An 18,981-nucleotide genomic window follows, 5' to 3' on the forward strand; every position below is an offset into this window, starting at 1 on the left:
CTCAGGTATGTTAGCTTGGCAATTTAAATCTTGTGCAAGTTGCCCCAACAGTACTTACGCCCAACTCTTGAAAGATATTACAGTCAATTACTACGAAGACAATTTGGAAAAATCTTTAATAGAAAATGTAGCGAATGATCGAACCATAAATGAATACATTTCAGAGATTGATGGTGGAGCAATGTCACAAGAATACCAACCTGTATTCTGTGTACAAGGACCATCAAATGTCGCGATAAGGAAACGAAAAAGCAGATGCTCTGTTTACAAAGAGCTCTACAACACTTTCTAATCTGAACTCATTTGTAAGAAAATAATAAATATCGCATCAAAAAGTAGGCAACTATCAGCCTTGTTATTTACAATCTGGCAACTTGTGAAACCCAATTATCTGTTTAATATCCTTTCCCATACAAAAGTAATACTAAGGAGCTCATCATTAAAGGTCAGATAGCTGCTAAAACTGCATTTGAATTGAAAATTTTGCTCAAGGAACACAGATTTTGAAAGTCTTACTTGAAGTTATATGCCCTCTTAGCTGAGATGAGCGTATTATCGAGAAGCATGGCTATTGTCATTGGACCAACTCCACCAGGAACTGGAGTGATGGCTGAAGCTACCTTGCATGCTTCTTCATAACACACATCCCCAACCAGCCTGTATCCTCGAGGGCTCTTAGCATCCTATCAAAAGCAATCACAATACTTTGCTCAAAAACATAGAATCTTCAACTTGAAATTAAGGTCAACTTGACATATAACATGACATAATTTAATTTTTTAATTCAAAGGAAGAATTCCTGTGTATATAACAAACTAGATCTAGACACTGCAACATTTATGTCCACATGCTTCAATGGAGGAAAAGAGCAACAATTCTAGACATAACCATAAGGGAGAACAAACTAGCTCACCTCAACTGGATTAATTCCGACGTCAATAACGACAGCACCAGGTTTTATCCAATTAGCCCTCACCATATTTGGCACACCTACAGCTGCAATTATTATATCTGCCTGTCTGGTGAGCTCCTCGGCATTTGGGGTACGAGAATGGACTATACTGACAGTAGCATTTTCATTCTACAATATTAAAATATCAAGTAGATCAAATCAGCTACAAAAGGCAATTAAAAAGACCACTCTTAAGTAAATGAAATATCACCTGCAGCAACAAAGCAGCTGGCATGCCAACAATATTGCTCCGACCAACTACAACTGCCTTCTTTCCTTTGATAGTGATGCCAGATCTATGCAACAATTCTATGCATCCTTTTGGTGTACAAGGAACGAACATTGGTTCCCTATCACGCATGGCTAAACAACCCATGTTAAGCGGGTGGAATCCATCAACATCTTTCTCAATGCTAACAACATCTAAGATGTTTGTTTCATTCATATGCTGGTAACAATAAAAAGGAGAAAATAATTGATACAACTGAAGCCATAACCTTCCAAGAAGAAGAAAAAACCCTACTGAAATTTATACAGATAACTATGGAATTTAATACTCAATCATGAATTAGGTGGATCTTCATTTTTGTTTCTTTTTGGGGGTCAATGAAGCAACTCCACGTAACAAAAAAAAAATCAAAATCAAGCAAATTTCAAGAACTGGCTTTACATATAAAAACAAAAGGCCATCAAGGATACTAAAAAACCACAATAATATTAAAGATTGAAATTCAATATTAAAGGCTTACAGAAGGCAGAGGTAACTGAACAAGAATGCCATGAACTAAAGAATCATTATTGAACTCCGAGATGTGCTTGATTACTTCTTGCTCTGTGGCATCCTCGGGCAAACGAACTTCAAAAGAGGTGATCCCAACAGACTCACAAGCTTTCCTCTTGTTCCGAACATAAGTAGCCGAATCCTTCCTGTCCCCAACAATTATAACTGCTAACCCTGGAACCACACCTATTGCATCCTTCATCCTCGCCACCTCAACACTTATTTCATCCCTTATTTGCTTCGCAATTGATTTTCCATCAATCACTTTAGCCGTAGCCGATGCTTCAGTAGCAAATGAAGCTGTAAACAAAATCAAATAAATGCCATATGAAAAATTATTTCATGTTATACAGGCTAACCTGATTACTACCAAGTACCAACTAAGTAATTAAGTAGAACAACTCAGCCCACAAATCGTTCGATGGAATGCTTGACTGACTAAGAATTATTATATGAAGTGAAGGACAGACGGTATTCTCACTACCCACAAAGAAATTAAGTAAAAAATGCTCAGTCCAAAAATCGCTCAACTTAGTGTCTCAATGATTAGAGAGTTAAAAGCGATTAGAGACTTCTCTGTAGGAACATAAGGTTCTAAGAGAACGAAAGTCATATTTCAGTAAAAATATTCAGCAACACAGAGTATCCTACGAAATGTCTCAATGAGTAAAAAAAAAAAGCACACCGGAGTTTCTATGAAGGAAGAAAGCAGAGGTAAGGGAGGAGAGTGCTACCGGTGACACGGGTCGACGGTGAAGGTAAAGACGAACCAAAGGTGAGTGCCCTGCGGGAACTGCTGAAGTTTGAGGGTGCCAGTGTCACAAGGCGCCGGAGGAGCACGACGCCGTCTCTTGAGCGGAATAGTGGGTTTCGGGTTAGCGGGAGAAGACGAGCCGTGGTGGACGATGAACAGTCGGTGAATATCATAGACGCCATTGATGCACCAGTTGCAAAGTTCAAAGGGTTTTAGACTCAATTTCAAGCTTCACAACACAAGGGTTTTGGACTAAAAGCTGGTTTTGTAGGAGTATCTATTTTTAATTAGCGTTACTCACACGACCACTTTCCACCTTCTGATTTATTTTCCTTTTCTGCTAGGAATTTTCTTCTTACATGTGTGATAGCCCTCTATACGGTGCCGTTTCCAACACAAAAAACGCCCCTTAAACAGCGTTACCTCTCCTTTTACGAAACAAAATATGATGTTTGGAATTCTAAATTTTGATTATTAACAATTTTGAAGTTTTTCATCTATTGATCATTTGACATGCTTGGCAAGTAACCAAAATGCATGCAATTATTCCTTCTTGGTAAATTTATACAAATAAAAAAAATGACTCCATTTCGCTGCCATAGAAATTAAGAAATAAACTGAGACCTTTAGGTCTTTTTCTAACATTCTGAAATCAGAGCCCCAAACAAAACAGATAGGGACTTCTGTTTACACAAAAAAATTACATGTTTATGAAGGTCAAAATCTATTAAATAAAATAAGCAAAAATGTTTTCAGTCAAATGTTTGCTGAACTCTTTTTTTTTTTTTTTCATCTTCACTATGTTCCTGTACATTTTGTACCAATGGAATATGTCAATCTGCTGCTATACAGTTCTTGATTTTGCTTTGCCTTGGCCAATTTTTATTGCTATTGTTTTTGTTGGGCGTGTTTATATTGCCAGTGTTCCATCAGCAACGTGGTTTTCATCTGGGGATTCTGAAGGTGGTGGAGCTTTGGGGGTTTTACTTATGACCCGGGAGAATCCATAGCCAAGCGAACTTCCACTGGTTTGACACAGCTGGAGCCAGAAACAAATGTTAAAGATTATTAGTTCAGATGAAAAAACAATAAGAAGATTGATTTTTTCAATGTAACAAATTTGAATAAAGAGCCAAAGCTCGCATTGTTGAGTACCTCAGCTAGCTCGGCCAAGTGGCGAGAACGAAATTCATTTATGGTTGCTGCAATCTCAGACATTGGTAGTTTAGCCTAAACACGAAAAGATGTTAAATCTATTAGCAAAAAAGAAATATGCTGGAGCAGATAAATTAAAAATAACAGAGGTGCTAACAAACAATCTGTCAGATCTCAGTTCATAGTTGATACCTACACCAATGAACAGCCTTAATTGGACAGATGCTTCTGTCCTTAACAAACCAAATAAAGAAGACAATGCCAAAAGAAAATCTTATGTTCGCTTTCTAAGAAGGCGATGGGATCTCAAGAGAACAATAACAAATGAATACATGGATAAATTTACAGAGTATGTTATGTTTTCTTTACGCAAATAATAACAGCATAAGAGGCAGATCAGAATAAGACGGCCAATGTAATTCGCTTGATGGGCACTAAAGTCTTAATTGAAAACCTAAATAATTTTACCAAACAATGTTTTTAAAATACATTAACTAGAAAAGGAGGGGAAATGGTGTCTCACTGTGAATGCATGTTTTTGCCCCAAAAATATGCAAACATTTAGCAAAACAAAAAGATTTACACCAATGTAAAAGCAATTATAATGTACAGACTATACCACAAGAATCAAACTCAAATCAACATATCCATTGCTTCATGTTACTTGCTCCAAGTAATTAGTCACATATAATATTACTAACAAATAAACTATTTACCTGGGCCAGAACAGCAGCTGCCAACTGTAGACTAGGTTCCAAGGTCTCTGGGACAACCTGGTAGGATATAGGATGAGTGGACTCAGATAAGCATTATACAGAGGGCATATAGCTAACCACTGCTATGATTTAAGATACTAAGTACTGCACAAATGCAATAGCCAAGAAATCAAAAGAGGACAACATAGCCACAAATTTCCAAAGTCCACCTTGATGGGAAAAATTAAAAAGGAAATGCATAATCAGTATCTGAATATCAAGAGTGTTACCGCTGTGGCACCAGCCTTTTCCAAATTAAGGCCGTGATCAACATCATGAGCACGGACAAAAGTTTTCACATTGGGAAAATACTTGCTCAGAGCCCAAACAGTTCTATAGTTTGCACCAGGTGTATCCAATGTTATAGCTGCAGCACATGCTCTTTCAGCACCAACTTTATGGAGCACCTAGTTATCATCCAGTAGGAAATTTGTCAGAAAATATGTCAGATTATACACTACTAAACTTTCTGATTTGTTTCATTACCTCTCTGCTGCCTGCATCTCCAAAGTAAACAGGAAGGTCTAAGGCACGGCCAACTGCCACCCGATCACTGAACGGAGGAAATAAAATAATGTGACACTTAGTAATTTCTCTGAGCACTATATGAGAGGGGGGAAGGAAAACAAGCTACTATTAGTTGTCAGACCAGGTTATTTAAAAATTTATTATCTAAACTAGCTGACTAGGGAAAAGCAAAAAAATCATAAATCACGCTTCTTTTATACTATATGAAAATAGGATGTTATGCAAAAGCATAATATGCCAAAACATAGGTGAAAATTGACAGTCTGACCATCCAAACAACTAATTTATACCAATAAAGTCAAGAAATATAATACACATAGCTTAAATAACTGGCTAGCTATTTATTCTTCTAGCAGTTAATCATGAGTGTTACCTCCTCACATCAAGAGCTACAAATGGAATTAATCGCTCTGAAAGAAGCTGAGCAATTATCTGGAACAAAAGGCAAAAATTTACAGCCATTAATATGGCAAATATCTGTATCTTCACAAATCTGAGTATGAACAATTTTTCAATTAATTTGTAAAGCAGAACTCTGAAATAATAATACCTGGCCAACTCGTCCAAATCCACAAATAATTATATGATCTTGCAAATCATCCGTCTGCAAATTGAATAAACCAATCAGAATAAAAAATTAGTAAATAAAATTTTATCAATACAGAAAATAACATTAATCAATACACATCAGGATTTCTGTCTCAATCATGCATCACCAGATGATACCAATTTGACACATTATATTGCTACTTGTGTGTCTTGAGAACTTCCTTTGATAGTTAGTAGTCTAAAGGAGAGAGAAAAAATGTCTTTGCAAAACAATGTCTCGCTAGTTAATTAGCCAATGTTTCACACAAACACATATTATGTATGAAGGTACTTAGTTCCAACGATGTAATCACACCAAAGGCAACTCATTATTCAAAAAAACTCTATTGTAAAATTTTGTACATCACTAGCCAAAGGGATTAAAATTACTAACCATCATGTTGAATTGAAATTTCTGTAGCTTCTGTCTAAAAAGTAGTAAAACTATGCATAGTACAACCGAGTTATTTTGTGTGTGTGTGTATATATATATATATATACCAAAATTAATTTCATCAATGTAAAACAAACAACAGAATAAGAGTATAACCAAGTTTATTGAAAAGATTAATCATCATACCAATCTGATTTTTTTTTTAGCTTCTACATAGAAAGATTAAAGTGTAATTCATGATCCAACACGACGTAATAGTGATTAATAAAATATAAGCCAATAGTGATTTCTCATGATCAGTTACCTCACTCTCAACAGGCAATAAACTTCGAACATCATGCTGCTCAAAACGAGATGCAATTAACTGGCCTCCAGCAGCAAGCCATGGTGTGAGGGCCATTGAAATACCCACCACAAGGAAAAGTAATGAAGAAAATTGTGAAGACATTATACCCTGGACAAGAAACAATATAGTTAAGTATTGCAAGCAAGCAATAGCGAGATGATAAAAAAAGTTCTGCTAATATTAAACAATTTAGCTAGGTAATGCTAAAAGTACTATTGTAAAAATATTATTTTGTTTCTGTTAATAAAAAGCTCAGGTGTGATAGATTTCATATTTAGTAGTATTGAGGAGGTGGGGCAGTGGGGAGGGCAGTAAACATAGGCATTCAAACACCTAAAAAAGAGGCAGCCATCAAAATGATATGGCATTCCAGCACAAGTACCTAAGCGATCATAGGACTGTCTTCATCATTTTGTAAATACACACACATATATACATATGTATGTATGTATGTATGCATGCATGTATGTAGAGAAAGAGAGAGGGATTGTGTTCAATGTTCACTGGCAACTTCCATCTGCCAGACACAATTGTGTAAAACAGTACAAACCTGATTAACAGCTTCACCAAAAGCAACAAATGCAAACTCTCCACCAGGTGCAAGAAGAAGACCAACTCTTATTGCTGATATGATCGAAACGCCAAATAGTTTACCAACTAAAGCAACCAATAAGGTCTTGCCACCAATTAAAAGAGCCAATGATCCAACAATGACAGGGAAGTTTGAAACAAGAAGTTTTGGATCAATGGACATTCCAACCTGCAAAAAGATAATATAATCATTACCAAATATTAACCATTTTTCACAATATTCATGGAATACAGTGATGGCATCAATTCTCCAAAATGCCTCCTACTTAAAAGTCTAGTATTGACCTCCTCATCTTAGGAGTGTAATAAATGATATCCTATCTTCAATTGATAGAAAGTTTCTGTATCTGATTAGACAGGAACAGAAAGCAATACTAAAAGCTAAATATGATCATCAAATGGTATGGTGGGCCAGTCTCGAGTTCCATTCACCTTAATATGTGGTCCCAGATACTAACAAACAATATGGATGATCACAGGACACGCGACATTTATATGAATATTCTATTCAAGACGCCAAACACAAGGAAATTAAGGAATTGGAAATTTAGTAGGAAAATAAACTTCAGTACCAGTCCAAACCCACAATTGATGTAGGATGGGCTAGGTTATAGTGCTATATTTAGTTGGGAGTTTTTACAGAAAATCTTGTGTTTTGTTCAATTTATACATAAAATAGTATATCCTGAAATATAAAAAGACTGCCATTATAGTTTTTGTAATTAAAACCCTGGAATTACATTCTTCAATATAAAACCCATAGGTTTAATATATTTGTCAATGTGATATAATATAGGAAAAAAAATATACAAAAAAAAAGTCCTCAATAAATAGCAACTAATCTCTAACAATGTTTATTATTAAATTAAAATTAAATGATTTTAAATCTAGCAAATCAACGGCCAAGGTTAGATTTGGCCAATCCACTTGAGAGTGTCGATAAAGAAGATTGTGCACTAGTTTGTAAAAAGAAAAAATGAAAATGTTGTTTATTTTATTTTTGGTTTGTTTCAATTCAACATTTTTGTAATTTAATTTTTAAAAAATATTTTCTCTATTCAAAATGTCATCACTTTGATGTTCATAAGGAATTATTATTTATTATTAGGATGCTTTTGTCCTTTTATGTTTTTTTCCCAAATTAAATGACAGTGGAGATGATTTGATAAGTAGGTTAAAGCCAAGGTTAGTTATAATATTAAAAAATATATATTTTAGGGTTAGTTTTGATATTTTCATATATCATAGCTTTATATGAAAATTACTCTATATACACTGTCAATCTCCTATAAAAAAATTAGGCCCCTTAGATATGTTTTGGTTGGGAGTAATGAAAACAGAGTAATAAGAATGAAAATAGAAATAGGAATGGAATAAAATTTAATGAGTAAAAATTAGGCCCCTTATTATTATGCATTAGAGGAGGAGGAGACAATTTTCTGGGATTTCTCTTTTACAATATGTAGTAAAAGAATTCATCTAAGCAATTTTTATACAAGAATTACCAATACGAAGAACATACCGTCATGAAAAAGAGACCCAACAAAAGGCCACGATATGGAGCAATATCTGATTCAACCTGCAAGGAAAACTCGGTCTCGGCAAGGAGCAAACCAGCCAAAAATGCTCCCAGCGCCATCGAAAGTCCAGCCTGTTCAAGAGATAAATATATTATGCAACTTCAAGTAGAGACAAATAACATAAAATTTCAGAGAATGCTACCCTGGCAGTAAGGAGACTAGTTCCCAGAATAACAAGCAATGTGTTGGCAGAGAAGATCTCTGCATTTTGATTTTCAGCAATTTGCCTATAAATTGGTCGAAGCAACTGCAAAACCACACAATAGGAAGTTATGTAAGGCATAAGACATATTTCATTACATGTGAAAAAGATGTCAGATTGACAGCCAAGGCTAAGCAAGCCTAGTATTGAAAAGTAAAAAAATAATGATCAAAATGAGTTAAATATTATCCACCTTTCCCACTACCTCATTTCATAGCACTTGCTTATAAGGTTAGCTCAAAAGTAACGCTAGTTTCAGCCTATAAAGTTAATTCATATATGACATCCAGACCCAATAGAATTGCAATTAAAGCTTTTGCAAATATACTAAGATTATTATTCTTGAAAGTATACCAAGGTATCAGCGGGCACTAACAATAAACATTTCAAATACCAATATTATATATGCATACAAATAAGTTTTTTGCAGTCAAAAGAAACTTTTTTAGTATTAAATAAAAACACAACATGAATATCACTCAATTTTTATTTCCTAGCATTCTTAAGTTGTTTATGAACCATTAGTGCCAGAATTCAGAAGGGCATAATATTAGTAAGTCAAACTTACTAACTAAAATCATCAACATAATCCTGTAACAATTCTGATCAAAGACACATATGCAGAGACTCTATGCCACATTGTGCAATAACTGGAACAATGAATAATTAAACTGCAGCAGTATTTTCATACACTTAGTTTTTATCAATTTTGCCATCGTAATAATAAATGTGTTGAGTATACAAAGACTTACTAAGCGTCCACCAGCTATAATGGCACTGATGGCAACAACAGCTTTTACAGCAGCAAGTCCAAGAGCTTCAGCAATGGCTTGAAAACCAACCTAAAAAGCAAAGAAACAAAAATTCAGCCTTGACTAAGATGACATCTTGCATGATTTTCAATTTTTTTTTAACTGGGCTCCTTACCTAACCCTACAATATTTGAGAAACAAGAAACTATAACAATTGCTATGCAAGTACCTAAGAACTCGAACCTTAGACCATATGAGAAAAACTACAAGTCCATTTGAGCACCCCCTCTTGGGTACATTAGTTTCCGTTTTATTATAGTAGTCTGTAATACGTAGCTTAACCTTTGTTATATAACTTCATACACCTACATCTCGGTCAATTTTTTTATATGTTGTTCACATTAACACTTATCAGACAATATGTGATATCACCTTAAACCTGCTTTGATTAAGAATTACATGATTAGATTCATGTTTTGTAGGCTTACATTTCAAAGACCAGTTGCCTATAATGTGGCTTAGTGTGACCCAAACGTATGGAAAAGTAATTATAAAATCTTAAAAGTACAATATAAGGAGATAATAAACCAACCAAAAAAAAGCATCAACATGTAAAATCAAAAACACAAACATTAGAACAATATTACCCCTCCTTTGGATGAATTTGGTGAAATAAGTGGTATAAGTATAAGAAGAACCACGACAGCTAAATCCTGAAAAGAGCCAGGTATAAGGAAATAATCAATTCAAGTTCTGGTGTTGCAGCAATATGTATGCATATATAAACAAACAATAACCAAAGGTAAAAACAGGATATAAGTGTCACCAGGATGGAAATACATTCTATCAATAATAAAGATGATCACCAAGTTAACAGAGTACACATATAAATATAAATACTTTCAAATAACACACTAAATTCAACTCAAAGAATGCTAGGAGTGGCACGTTGCAGGATGTTATACTTCAATGGCATATGGTAGAGACATGCCATATGATTATTTTCTAGTACTTCTGTAACGAAATAAACATGTGAAGACTGACAAATATATGGAATTATACGTCAGCTTGTGCCAATAATGTTTCTTTCCAGTTGAGAAATTATGAGTAAATAAGCACCATCCTAAATTTCCTATTGAACTTACTATTCAAAATCTTATTTTTAGAACATTATACCAACCTGAAAGAGTAAGACAGAGAAAGTAGCCCGGCCATGGCGTGATGTGCTCTCCCCACGTTCTTGCAGTACCTACAACATATGCCCATGAAATTAATCCATTTTGCCCCTACACAGGACATTCATCACTGAATCTTGACAAGTCAACCCTCAAACAAAAAATCACATATACTTACAAGTGTTTATGCAACAATAAGTATAATGAAGTAATTAAAAATGACACCAATTATTGTCAGTATAGATTGTGACAAATAACAAGGCTTTTACCTATTGCAGTGTAAAAAAAATTGAAAAAAAAAACACGAAATTTTTATTAGAGAAAGGTAAAGTTTACAAAAGATAGGTATTATCTTCAACTTCAAGTACATAAGATGATATTGAATTATCTTAAACTACTACCAAAGGTGCCAATCTCTAAAACGAACAGAAAAAAGGGAAAACGTTAAAATCCTTAGTTTTATTTTAAAAAAAAGTTCACTTGAAGAGATGTGTGAACATCTTCTTATACCACACTAGCCAAACAGCCTTAGATAATAGATTTGGCCATATCCCATTATGAGATTTAAGATTTGAAAAAATCATCATTACTACATTGGATTCTTTCTTCTATCAAACATTAGAAGTTGAAACTATATTTTAGAACCATAAAGAAATTTGTGATAAAATTGCTTTATAGCAATACCTGCAAGACAACTGCAGTGGATGATAAAGCCAAGCCATTTCCAATGACAATTGCAGCAGGACCAGCTTGTCCACAAACATAATGAATAAACAAGCCAACCGCCACTGCCGTCACCAAAACCTGCAAACACATTTAGATCCCAAACTTGCAAATCAGTTGCAAGGAATAAAGTTTGATCACGGAAGAGGACAGCATAATGACAAAATAGAAGTTTAATAATCACCTGGGCAGAGCCTAATCCAAAAACATATTTCTTCATGGAACTCAATCTTTCAACAGAGAGCTGAAAAATAAAACGAAGTATTAGAATGAATTTCTTTTCACTCTTATTAGTATAGTTTGCATAATTTTCCATAGTGAAAGCAAATTTCGAATGAAAAAATACAGAAGCATATCTTAACAAGAGACCCCACCTCAAGCCCAATATTGAACAGAAGAAAAACAACTCCAAATTCTGCGATTGCTTTTGTCCCATGCACATGACGTATTATGGAAAGGCCATAAGGCCCAATCAAGATGCCAGCAGCTAAATACCCAAGAACAGGACTGCCTAAAATTTGCAGCAGATAAAATACGACCCATCAATGAAAGGAAAAATTGTACTTGAGATATATAAAGGAAAATTTTAAATCAAATAGACAATTGTGAAGGATGATCAAATGCAGATTGCACTTGATAAAAAGAACATCATCATTTTTTTTTAAGACATAACAGGGACTAGAACCCCTCCCTGCACTTACACACCCAACCACTTGAGCCAGCCTTAAGTGGCAAGAACATCATCAATTTTTGTCATCTAGCCAACAAAATTGAGCACATCCTAGTCAATGGTTGATGAGGAGTGAAAGGCAGGTATAGCTAAAAATTAGAATGCGTAGATGACATAAATTGATAAGAAAAAACTAAGCAAGCCAACTGCTAATTTAAGTACTACATTACAAGTTCATGACACAACAGAGGTTTGTAGTTTGTTTGGACATTGAAATAATGATACGTTAGCATCAAACTGGAATATGAAGTTAAAGAAACAACAAATATAAATTCAGCTACCTCCAGGAATTTTCTGAAATATAGGCACAAAAACTACACTTGCTAGCAATAGCCATAACATGTCAAAAAGGGAAGCCTCCTCCTCATTGACCTGAAAAAAGTTAAAATAGAAAATTAGACAAAAAGGCACAGAACACATCAGACTGAAAAATAATATAGAAAAGGTTATTATATATGACGGCATGCCTCTTGATGAGGGAGCATCTCAATTAATTTTTTAATTCTTTTAGGAAGCCTCTGTAGTTGTCGAACTATGGGCTTTGCACTTAATGACACTTCTTCAATGCTGGAGGTGATGACATCTGGCTGTTGTAGTAGCTGTGTACCCCTTTCTGCTCGATTGGAATAAAAAGTGACCCTGTGATAGTACAAAAAGATTTGGGATATTGAAAAATACTAGGTCGACCTTCATAACAGTCTTACACTTAAAAGTATTTTGTAAAAATAAAACCCCAAAAAAGTCTAAAAGAAGCCCGCTAAAGAACTAAGATGAAAAAACAAATTCTCAACTCAAAGTGTACATAGTGACAGTAAAAATTAGTAGCCACTTAATTGGTTTTGCAATAGAAGCACTTCCAGAGGATGTTAAACAAGGCCACACCCTATTATAACATTATTAAATTTCCACAGTACTAACGTTTGATTAACCACTCAAGAAAATTTCCTTAAAGAGAAAATAGAAAACTTTGTAAAGTAATTTAGCCAGTTTTACTGCTAATTCAATCTAAAAATTGTTCTGCACTTAAATAAACAAAGTGAAGGCATGCACTTCTGAGCAGAAGAAATCATTTCTCTTGCAGCTATGATTTGTTTCTTGAAACACAAAGCACACAAAGAATCCAATTCAGCATATTCTTGAATCACCTCATACTGTTATTTATTTTTTAAAGTTGAATAGTATCACATACCCTGCTCCAAATAGAACGAGCCCAAAAATGAGCTTGGGCCATTGCTTCTTCACAGACTCCATAACACCATAAAATACTGATGTTGGTGTGAGCTCAGCTCCATCAACAGTAAAAGAGAAGAATGATGCAGAAAAGAAGCGAGAAGATTTATTCAATGATGCTTTGGGAGCATTCAAGGGTGAGGTCTCCCTTGTCAGATCCTTTTGAGTTTCCTGCTTTTTAGACTGGACAGTTTTAGACTTTTCCACCTCTGCTTCAGCTTCTTTTAGAGAATCTAAACTGATTTTTCCATTATCATGATCACTCAAATATTCAGCTTGATCCGTGTCTACAAAACTCTGGCTTGTTTTCTCAGATAGGGTATCTGATAAAGGCTTGGCAACCAAAGCACCATCGAATGGAACATCTTTGTCCCATTCAACTGTAATATCTTCAGAATTTCCTTGAACCGCTTTTTCCTGCTGTTCAAAAGCAGTATCATCATCACTAAACAACAGCTCAGTTTCTGTATGATCAACATGAAAGTCGGTGGAGAAAGACTTCTGTGCCTTTTGCAATGCAATTTCAGCATCATTCACCCGTTGTGTAGCCTCGAGCTCAAATGCAACAGCTTGCTCAGCCAAAAGCATTATGTTCGCTACATCTTCTTCTGCTTTTAAGGCATTCAGCTGTGTTTTCTCTGCAACCTCATTTAACCTATCCACTTCTTTTTGCAACTCCTCCCTTTTACTTTGCAATCGCCTCAGCTCTGCCTCACAATTTTCCAAATTCAACTGGCATTCCTTAATGTCTTCCTGAGCAACCTTTTTTTCATCTTCTATAACATCACCTTCAAGACCACTGGCTTCTGAACTTTCTGGAGATTCAGTCCCATCTTCTGCAGCCTCTAAAGATTCTACCACAACCTGAAGCCTAGCCTCTGCTAGTGAAAGAGCCATTGTTGCTTTCTGGACAGCTTCTTTTGCTACAGCCTCTTCATTCACAATCAGCTTAATGTTATCAAGAGTAGAATTAACATCATTCCAAGCATTTGCAGCCTCATCCTGCAGGGCTATCGCAGCTTCTGCTATTTTCTGAGCTTTTTCCTCAAACATTGTACTGTTGAGCCGTGCAACTTCCAAATCTTTCATAGCTTTATGCAACAGTTCCCTCAATTCATCCAAACTAGGTGTCTCTGATACTTCTTGATCTTTCCCTTCTTCACTAGAAGCACTTAACTCGGCACCATCATCAGACCCCATCCCTGAGCTCTCACCACTACTTTCCAAGAATTCGGGATTTGGCCCATTACCGTTCAAGTATGCTAAAGAATCATTATTCTGACACCGAAACCAAACTCTTCTCGACCCTTTTTGCACATTACAAAAACCACCAAACAATGATATTCTAGGATTTAAACTCCATCCTTGAGAATCAGATTTCTGACAACCACTGAAACAGATAGTTTTCTTAATCTTCTTAGCACTGCTCGTTCTCAAAGCTGTCCTGGAATTACCCAGAAAGTTACTACTGAGATATCTATTTCTTAACAAGATGCGTGAATCAGAACCGCCAAACGTTTTATAACTTCCTTCACCATAGCATAAGACATTTGACTGCCCAAGACTATACGACAGATCCATAACTCTCCACCCCAATTAACACAACCTCTGATAAATAAAATACGGTATCGCTATCTGGAAACCATCTCATAAACCCTCATTTCTCATTCACCATTTGTCAAACACCTGAAACACACAAAACCATTATTACCTACATAAGTATACACTGAATCCAATCATAATAATATTGATAAACGGCGATTGCAATAGCCCTAAAACGATTGATGTATATGCATTTTTTTTCTTTTTGCACTCAAAAAATTGGCACATACAATAGCGCATACAGACGACGCACTTCATGTAAATAGCAATTTCTTTTAAATATTTATGTATAAATGCATATTCATATGTAAGTAAGTGTAACGAATGGCGGTAACTGTCACTGCATGCATTTGTCCGTTTGTAAAGGAGACGGAGAAATCGAACAGAGAAGGAGCTAAAATGGAAGATGAGCTGAGAAATCAAAGGCGGAGCTCGAGAAAGGTAGGTCAAAGGTGACGGAACTAATACCTAATTGACTTTGCGGTGAGGAGGTTCGTTCGTCCAGCTTCGTTTGTTTGGTTCCCGAGAAAGTTTGCGAAATGAATTTCAGCGCAGGGCTCTCTCCCTCTGGGACCTGGAACTGAGAAGGCGGAAATACAAAACCCAATTTTCTTTTTTCCTTTTTATAAATTAACAAAATATATTTTTGTTTTAGTTTTGTGAATTTTGAGAGTTGCTAAAATGACTATTTAAAAAAAATGGAGAGTTGCTAAAATGGTTACCCTATATATTATATGCTACGGGATATTCTTTCAATAAGTAGTACTTACACTCGCGCTCAAAGCGCGTGTAGAACAAGTATCCAATCATAGCTTTTGTATCCTTGTCATTGTCAGATGGGTCCCATTCGAACAGTTTGGAACACGTCATTTTTGTCATTTTTATAATATTATTTTATTTTTGTAGGTAAATTACTACAATATCATAATTTTGGACATAATGTATGCCATGCTAAAATAATTTCTATCTATGGCTAAATATAATAAATTCAAAACGGCATGTGTAATCTTTAGAAAAAAAACCGTCGTTTGTTTTTAGCACACTCCTTTTTTTAGCCATTTGTATAATTTGCCTTTTCTTTTGCATTTTTTATTTCATTCAGCTTGCCTCTTGACAATATTAGAGGGACAAACAAATACAAATACAAGAATCTCAATATATTTATAAAAAAAAGAGACACTTGGTAGTTGAGATTCCTTCAACGAGGAGTCTGTGATATGACTATCTCATGGGAAACTGGAAAGAAAAGTACAAAATCTCATAAAATCAGAGGAAATCCGTGTCTAAAAAATAAAAAATCATACATTTCTTGACCAACAACAAACAAAAATAATGAAAAAAATATCAATAAATATATCTTAATTCATATAATTTCCTTAAACAACATAATTAGAAAGGAAAAAAAATCTCTCAAAACTAGCTTAACAAGCTCAAAAATTCATTTTGCTGAACAAGTTAGACATGAATTTGGAGAGGATATATGGGAGAGACAGTGCGTGCGTGCATGGATGCATGTATGCCATGTCATGCCACCCAATAAAAACTTCCATTTTCTGTATGGTATTAAATATAACTTTTTGAGTCTCTAGTCGTCGGAAACGGCGGGCTCCGACGCCTCGTCAGTGGATTCGGGCGGCGGAGTGGCATTTTTCCGGTGAGCAGCCGCTTGGAGGACGTGGCTGTAGTTGCCTTTCTCCATGAAGAGCTGCTGAAAGTGGTGCTTGCAGTAGAGCACGCCATCAAGAGCAGCATAGGAAGAATGAGTCAGGGGACACCCTCCATGAGCACACCTAAAGCATGTCTTGTGGTAACACTCTCCCTCGAGTGATACCTATTATAATCTTACTTAATTATAATAACATAATAATATCGTTCTAGTTCTAATAATTAATATTATTGTAAGCATGAATTAAACACAATAATTCTCAATTTTTTGGTGACTGGTGGTTTGTACTTATTTGTGTGAGAAGAGTAACCAATAATGAGTTTTAGAGTCACACACCTTCTCCAGTGGATAGACAGTTTTTGAGCAAGTGGCACATTTGTCTTGGGTTCCACAGAACATGGATGAGAGCTTGCTAGGAGCCCTTGACTGCATAATATTACATCATAACTTAAATTGTTGGAAGGAATGTATTAACACGTGGACCTTTATTCATATAATATCCATCCATTTGAATGACATGATTAAATTGTATTATAAATATATATGTTTTATATATATATATATACAAATATATGAAATGAGAGATAAGATGTAGGAAGATAAATACCAGATCATGTTGCCTGTCAGAAGACTTCGCTGAAACAATTTTTCACCAATAAAACATGTTGTGAGCTAAAAAAACAAAAGCTTCTGTGTTTTTTTTTAATTAAAAAGATAAATTAATAAGAAGAAATTTTCAGTGGATAGAAGAAAAAGCTACCTGTCTGAAAATTCTTGCTAAAATTTCCAGATTCCTTGAAAAGCTGCTCAAAATGAGGCTTGCAATAGAGAACCCCATCCATGGAGGAGTAGCTGCTCATCTGTAAAAACAAATGAGATGAAATCTAGAGATTAAATCATTGGGTTTCAACACTTAGAGATTATATTTCAATCTCGTGTACAACAACTATGGAAAATGTCTTAATGTGTCACTTTTTTACTTTTCGTTCCCAAAAACTGGCATTCCAACTACCTAGTAAGCGCACGCACATGCATAAACGTATCTTACATCACTAGATCTAAAGTAATGGTTTGTATAAATCATGCAATTGATAAAAAAAAAATGAGACAATGAAAATACAAAATTACCGAAAGAGTTCCTTTGCAATGGCTGCACTTGAAGCATGCTTTATGGTAAGGCACTCCTTCGAGAGACATGCTGTCAACCACATAAACAGTCCTATCACAAGCCTTGCATTTATCCAAAGTTCCTGTAAATGCCATTCTTTTTTCTTTTCTGTTTTTCCCCTTCTTCAGAAAAATCAAAAGGGTGATAAGGCAATATATAAATGTATATATGTTCTATTGATTATATTTCAGGTGTCTAAGAAAAATTAGAAGAAAAATTTATATATACTAAAAAAAACACAGTTTTCTTATGAGAGCAAGTACTTGGACAAAAGGATTGAAACAAATCTTTGCTCTGTCTAAAACAGAGCCAATTTTATACGTTGGATTATAAGCAATGTCAGAAAAAGCAGTAAATAAAGGACAAGTGAAGGAAGATGCCAATATGTGAAGTAAATATGGAAAATGAGTACTCGAAATTTGTGGATGTTATCCGATTGAATTGGAGTAAAAGAAGGTGTGGAGCTCTGACCCTTTCAAGGGAAGAAAATAGTTTCAAATGAAACCCCAACTGTTTTTTGCTATTTGATGTGGTATAGTAGTTATTTCGGTTAAAATTAGTTATGTTTAGTGTGTTACCCCAAGATGTAAACCAATTTAGCCTAGTATAAATAAATAAATAAAAATAAGGGCCCCCATTTGAATCGCAAAGTAAATTGCAAATGGCAAATATGGATATATATATATATATTTCTTTTTCGAAATTTTTGAAAGTTTATTATTTTTTACAAATCTCTCTCTTAGTAATAACAACATCCACTTGCGACAGGTGTTTCTCTCGTTTTTGAGGCAGGGGATATATATGTTTCTGTTTTTACAAAATGATTGAACCACTATAATAAGATTGGATAAAGAACAGAAAAGTAGAGTGATTACATCCATCCTTAATGATTTTCTAAAAACAAAAGGACTGATATGAGACAAGTTGTCTAAGAAAATTTAGACAATAAAACTAGAAAAAAGACAATCTGACCATCTTCAGTCCAACATATCTAGGTAGGGGATATATGTCAATCCTTATCTGAGTTGTTTTTTTTTGGTTCGAAAATTGCGATATCATTAATCCAAATGGAAGTACAGACAGAATTAATTCAGAAGATCTCTATCAATAAGATCAAGCTGATTAATTCAAGAGATATTATATGATGTGTAAATCCTATAATTGGCATTTTTTATAGAAATATATTTTTCTTAAAAGATAAAATTGGTTGAATTAGTTGTTTCCCTTTATTATAATATTCGGAAATGTTTGTTTCCCTGTATTATAATTTTCGGAATTGTTTGGTTTCCTTTATTGATATTTTCGGAAA

General features: G+C 34.8%; 3 protein-coding genes across 3 annotated transcripts; all 3 read right to left on the bottom strand.

Moving 5' to 3' along the window:
- Window positions 1-94: 94 nt before the first annotated feature.
- On the bottom strand, window positions 95-2,803 carry LOC133796684 (bifunctional protein FolD 4, chloroplastic). Its single transcript, XM_062234306.1, has 5 exons — window positions 2,468-2,803; window positions 1,702-2,033; window positions 1,164-1,400; window positions 914-1,081; window positions 95-683 (listed from the first exon to the last, which is right to left on the bottom strand). The coding sequence occupies exons 1-5, from the start codon at window positions 2,667-2,669 to the stop codon at window positions 513-515; spliced, it is 1,110 nt and encodes a 369-aa protein (XP_062090290.1). The 5' UTR covers window positions 2,670-2,803; the 3' UTR covers window positions 95-512.
- Window positions 2,804-3,081: 278 nt separating this feature from the next.
- LOC133796682 (K(+) efflux antiporter 2, chloroplastic) lies at window positions 3,082-15,477 on the bottom strand. The gene is made up of 21 exons (XM_062234303.1): window positions 15,307-15,477; window positions 13,196-14,922; window positions 12,474-12,645; window positions 12,288-12,378; window positions 11,651-11,787; window positions 11,461-11,520; window positions 11,238-11,357; window positions 10,559-10,627; window positions 10,026-10,091; window positions 9,379-9,468; window positions 8,567-8,671; window positions 8,367-8,495; window positions 6,804-7,013; window positions 6,212-6,361; window positions 5,476-5,529; window positions 5,299-5,357; window positions 4,884-4,950; window positions 4,628-4,804; window positions 4,359-4,415; window positions 3,643-3,717; window positions 3,082-3,526 (listed from the first exon to the last, which is right to left on the bottom strand). The coding sequence occupies exons 2-21, from the start codon at window positions 14,815-14,817 to the stop codon at window positions 3,398-3,400; spliced, it is 3,639 nt and encodes a 1,212-aa protein (XP_062090287.1). The 5' UTR covers window positions 14,818-14,922; window positions 15,307-15,477; the 3' UTR covers window positions 3,082-3,397.
- Window positions 15,478-16,023: 546 nt separating this feature from the next.
- On the bottom strand, window positions 16,024-17,970 carry LOC133796686 (LIM domain-containing protein PLIM2b). Its single transcript, XM_062234310.1, has 5 exons — window positions 17,633-17,970; window positions 17,265-17,364; window positions 17,112-17,140; window positions 16,841-16,930; window positions 16,024-16,669 (listed from the first exon to the last, which is right to left on the bottom strand). The coding sequence occupies exons 1-5, from the start codon at window positions 17,765-17,767 to the stop codon at window positions 16,424-16,426; spliced, it is 600 nt and encodes a 199-aa protein (XP_062090294.1). The 5' UTR covers window positions 17,768-17,970; the 3' UTR covers window positions 16,024-16,423.
- Between the last annotated feature and the right edge of the window lie 1,011 nt (window positions 17,971-18,981).

This window comes from Humulus lupulus, chromosome 8 (assembly GCF_963169125.1).
Source record: "Humulus lupulus chromosome 8, drHumLupu1.1, whole genome shotgun sequence".
Taxonomy (NCBI): Eukaryota; Viridiplantae; Streptophyta; class Magnoliopsida; order Rosales; family Cannabaceae; genus Humulus; species Humulus lupulus.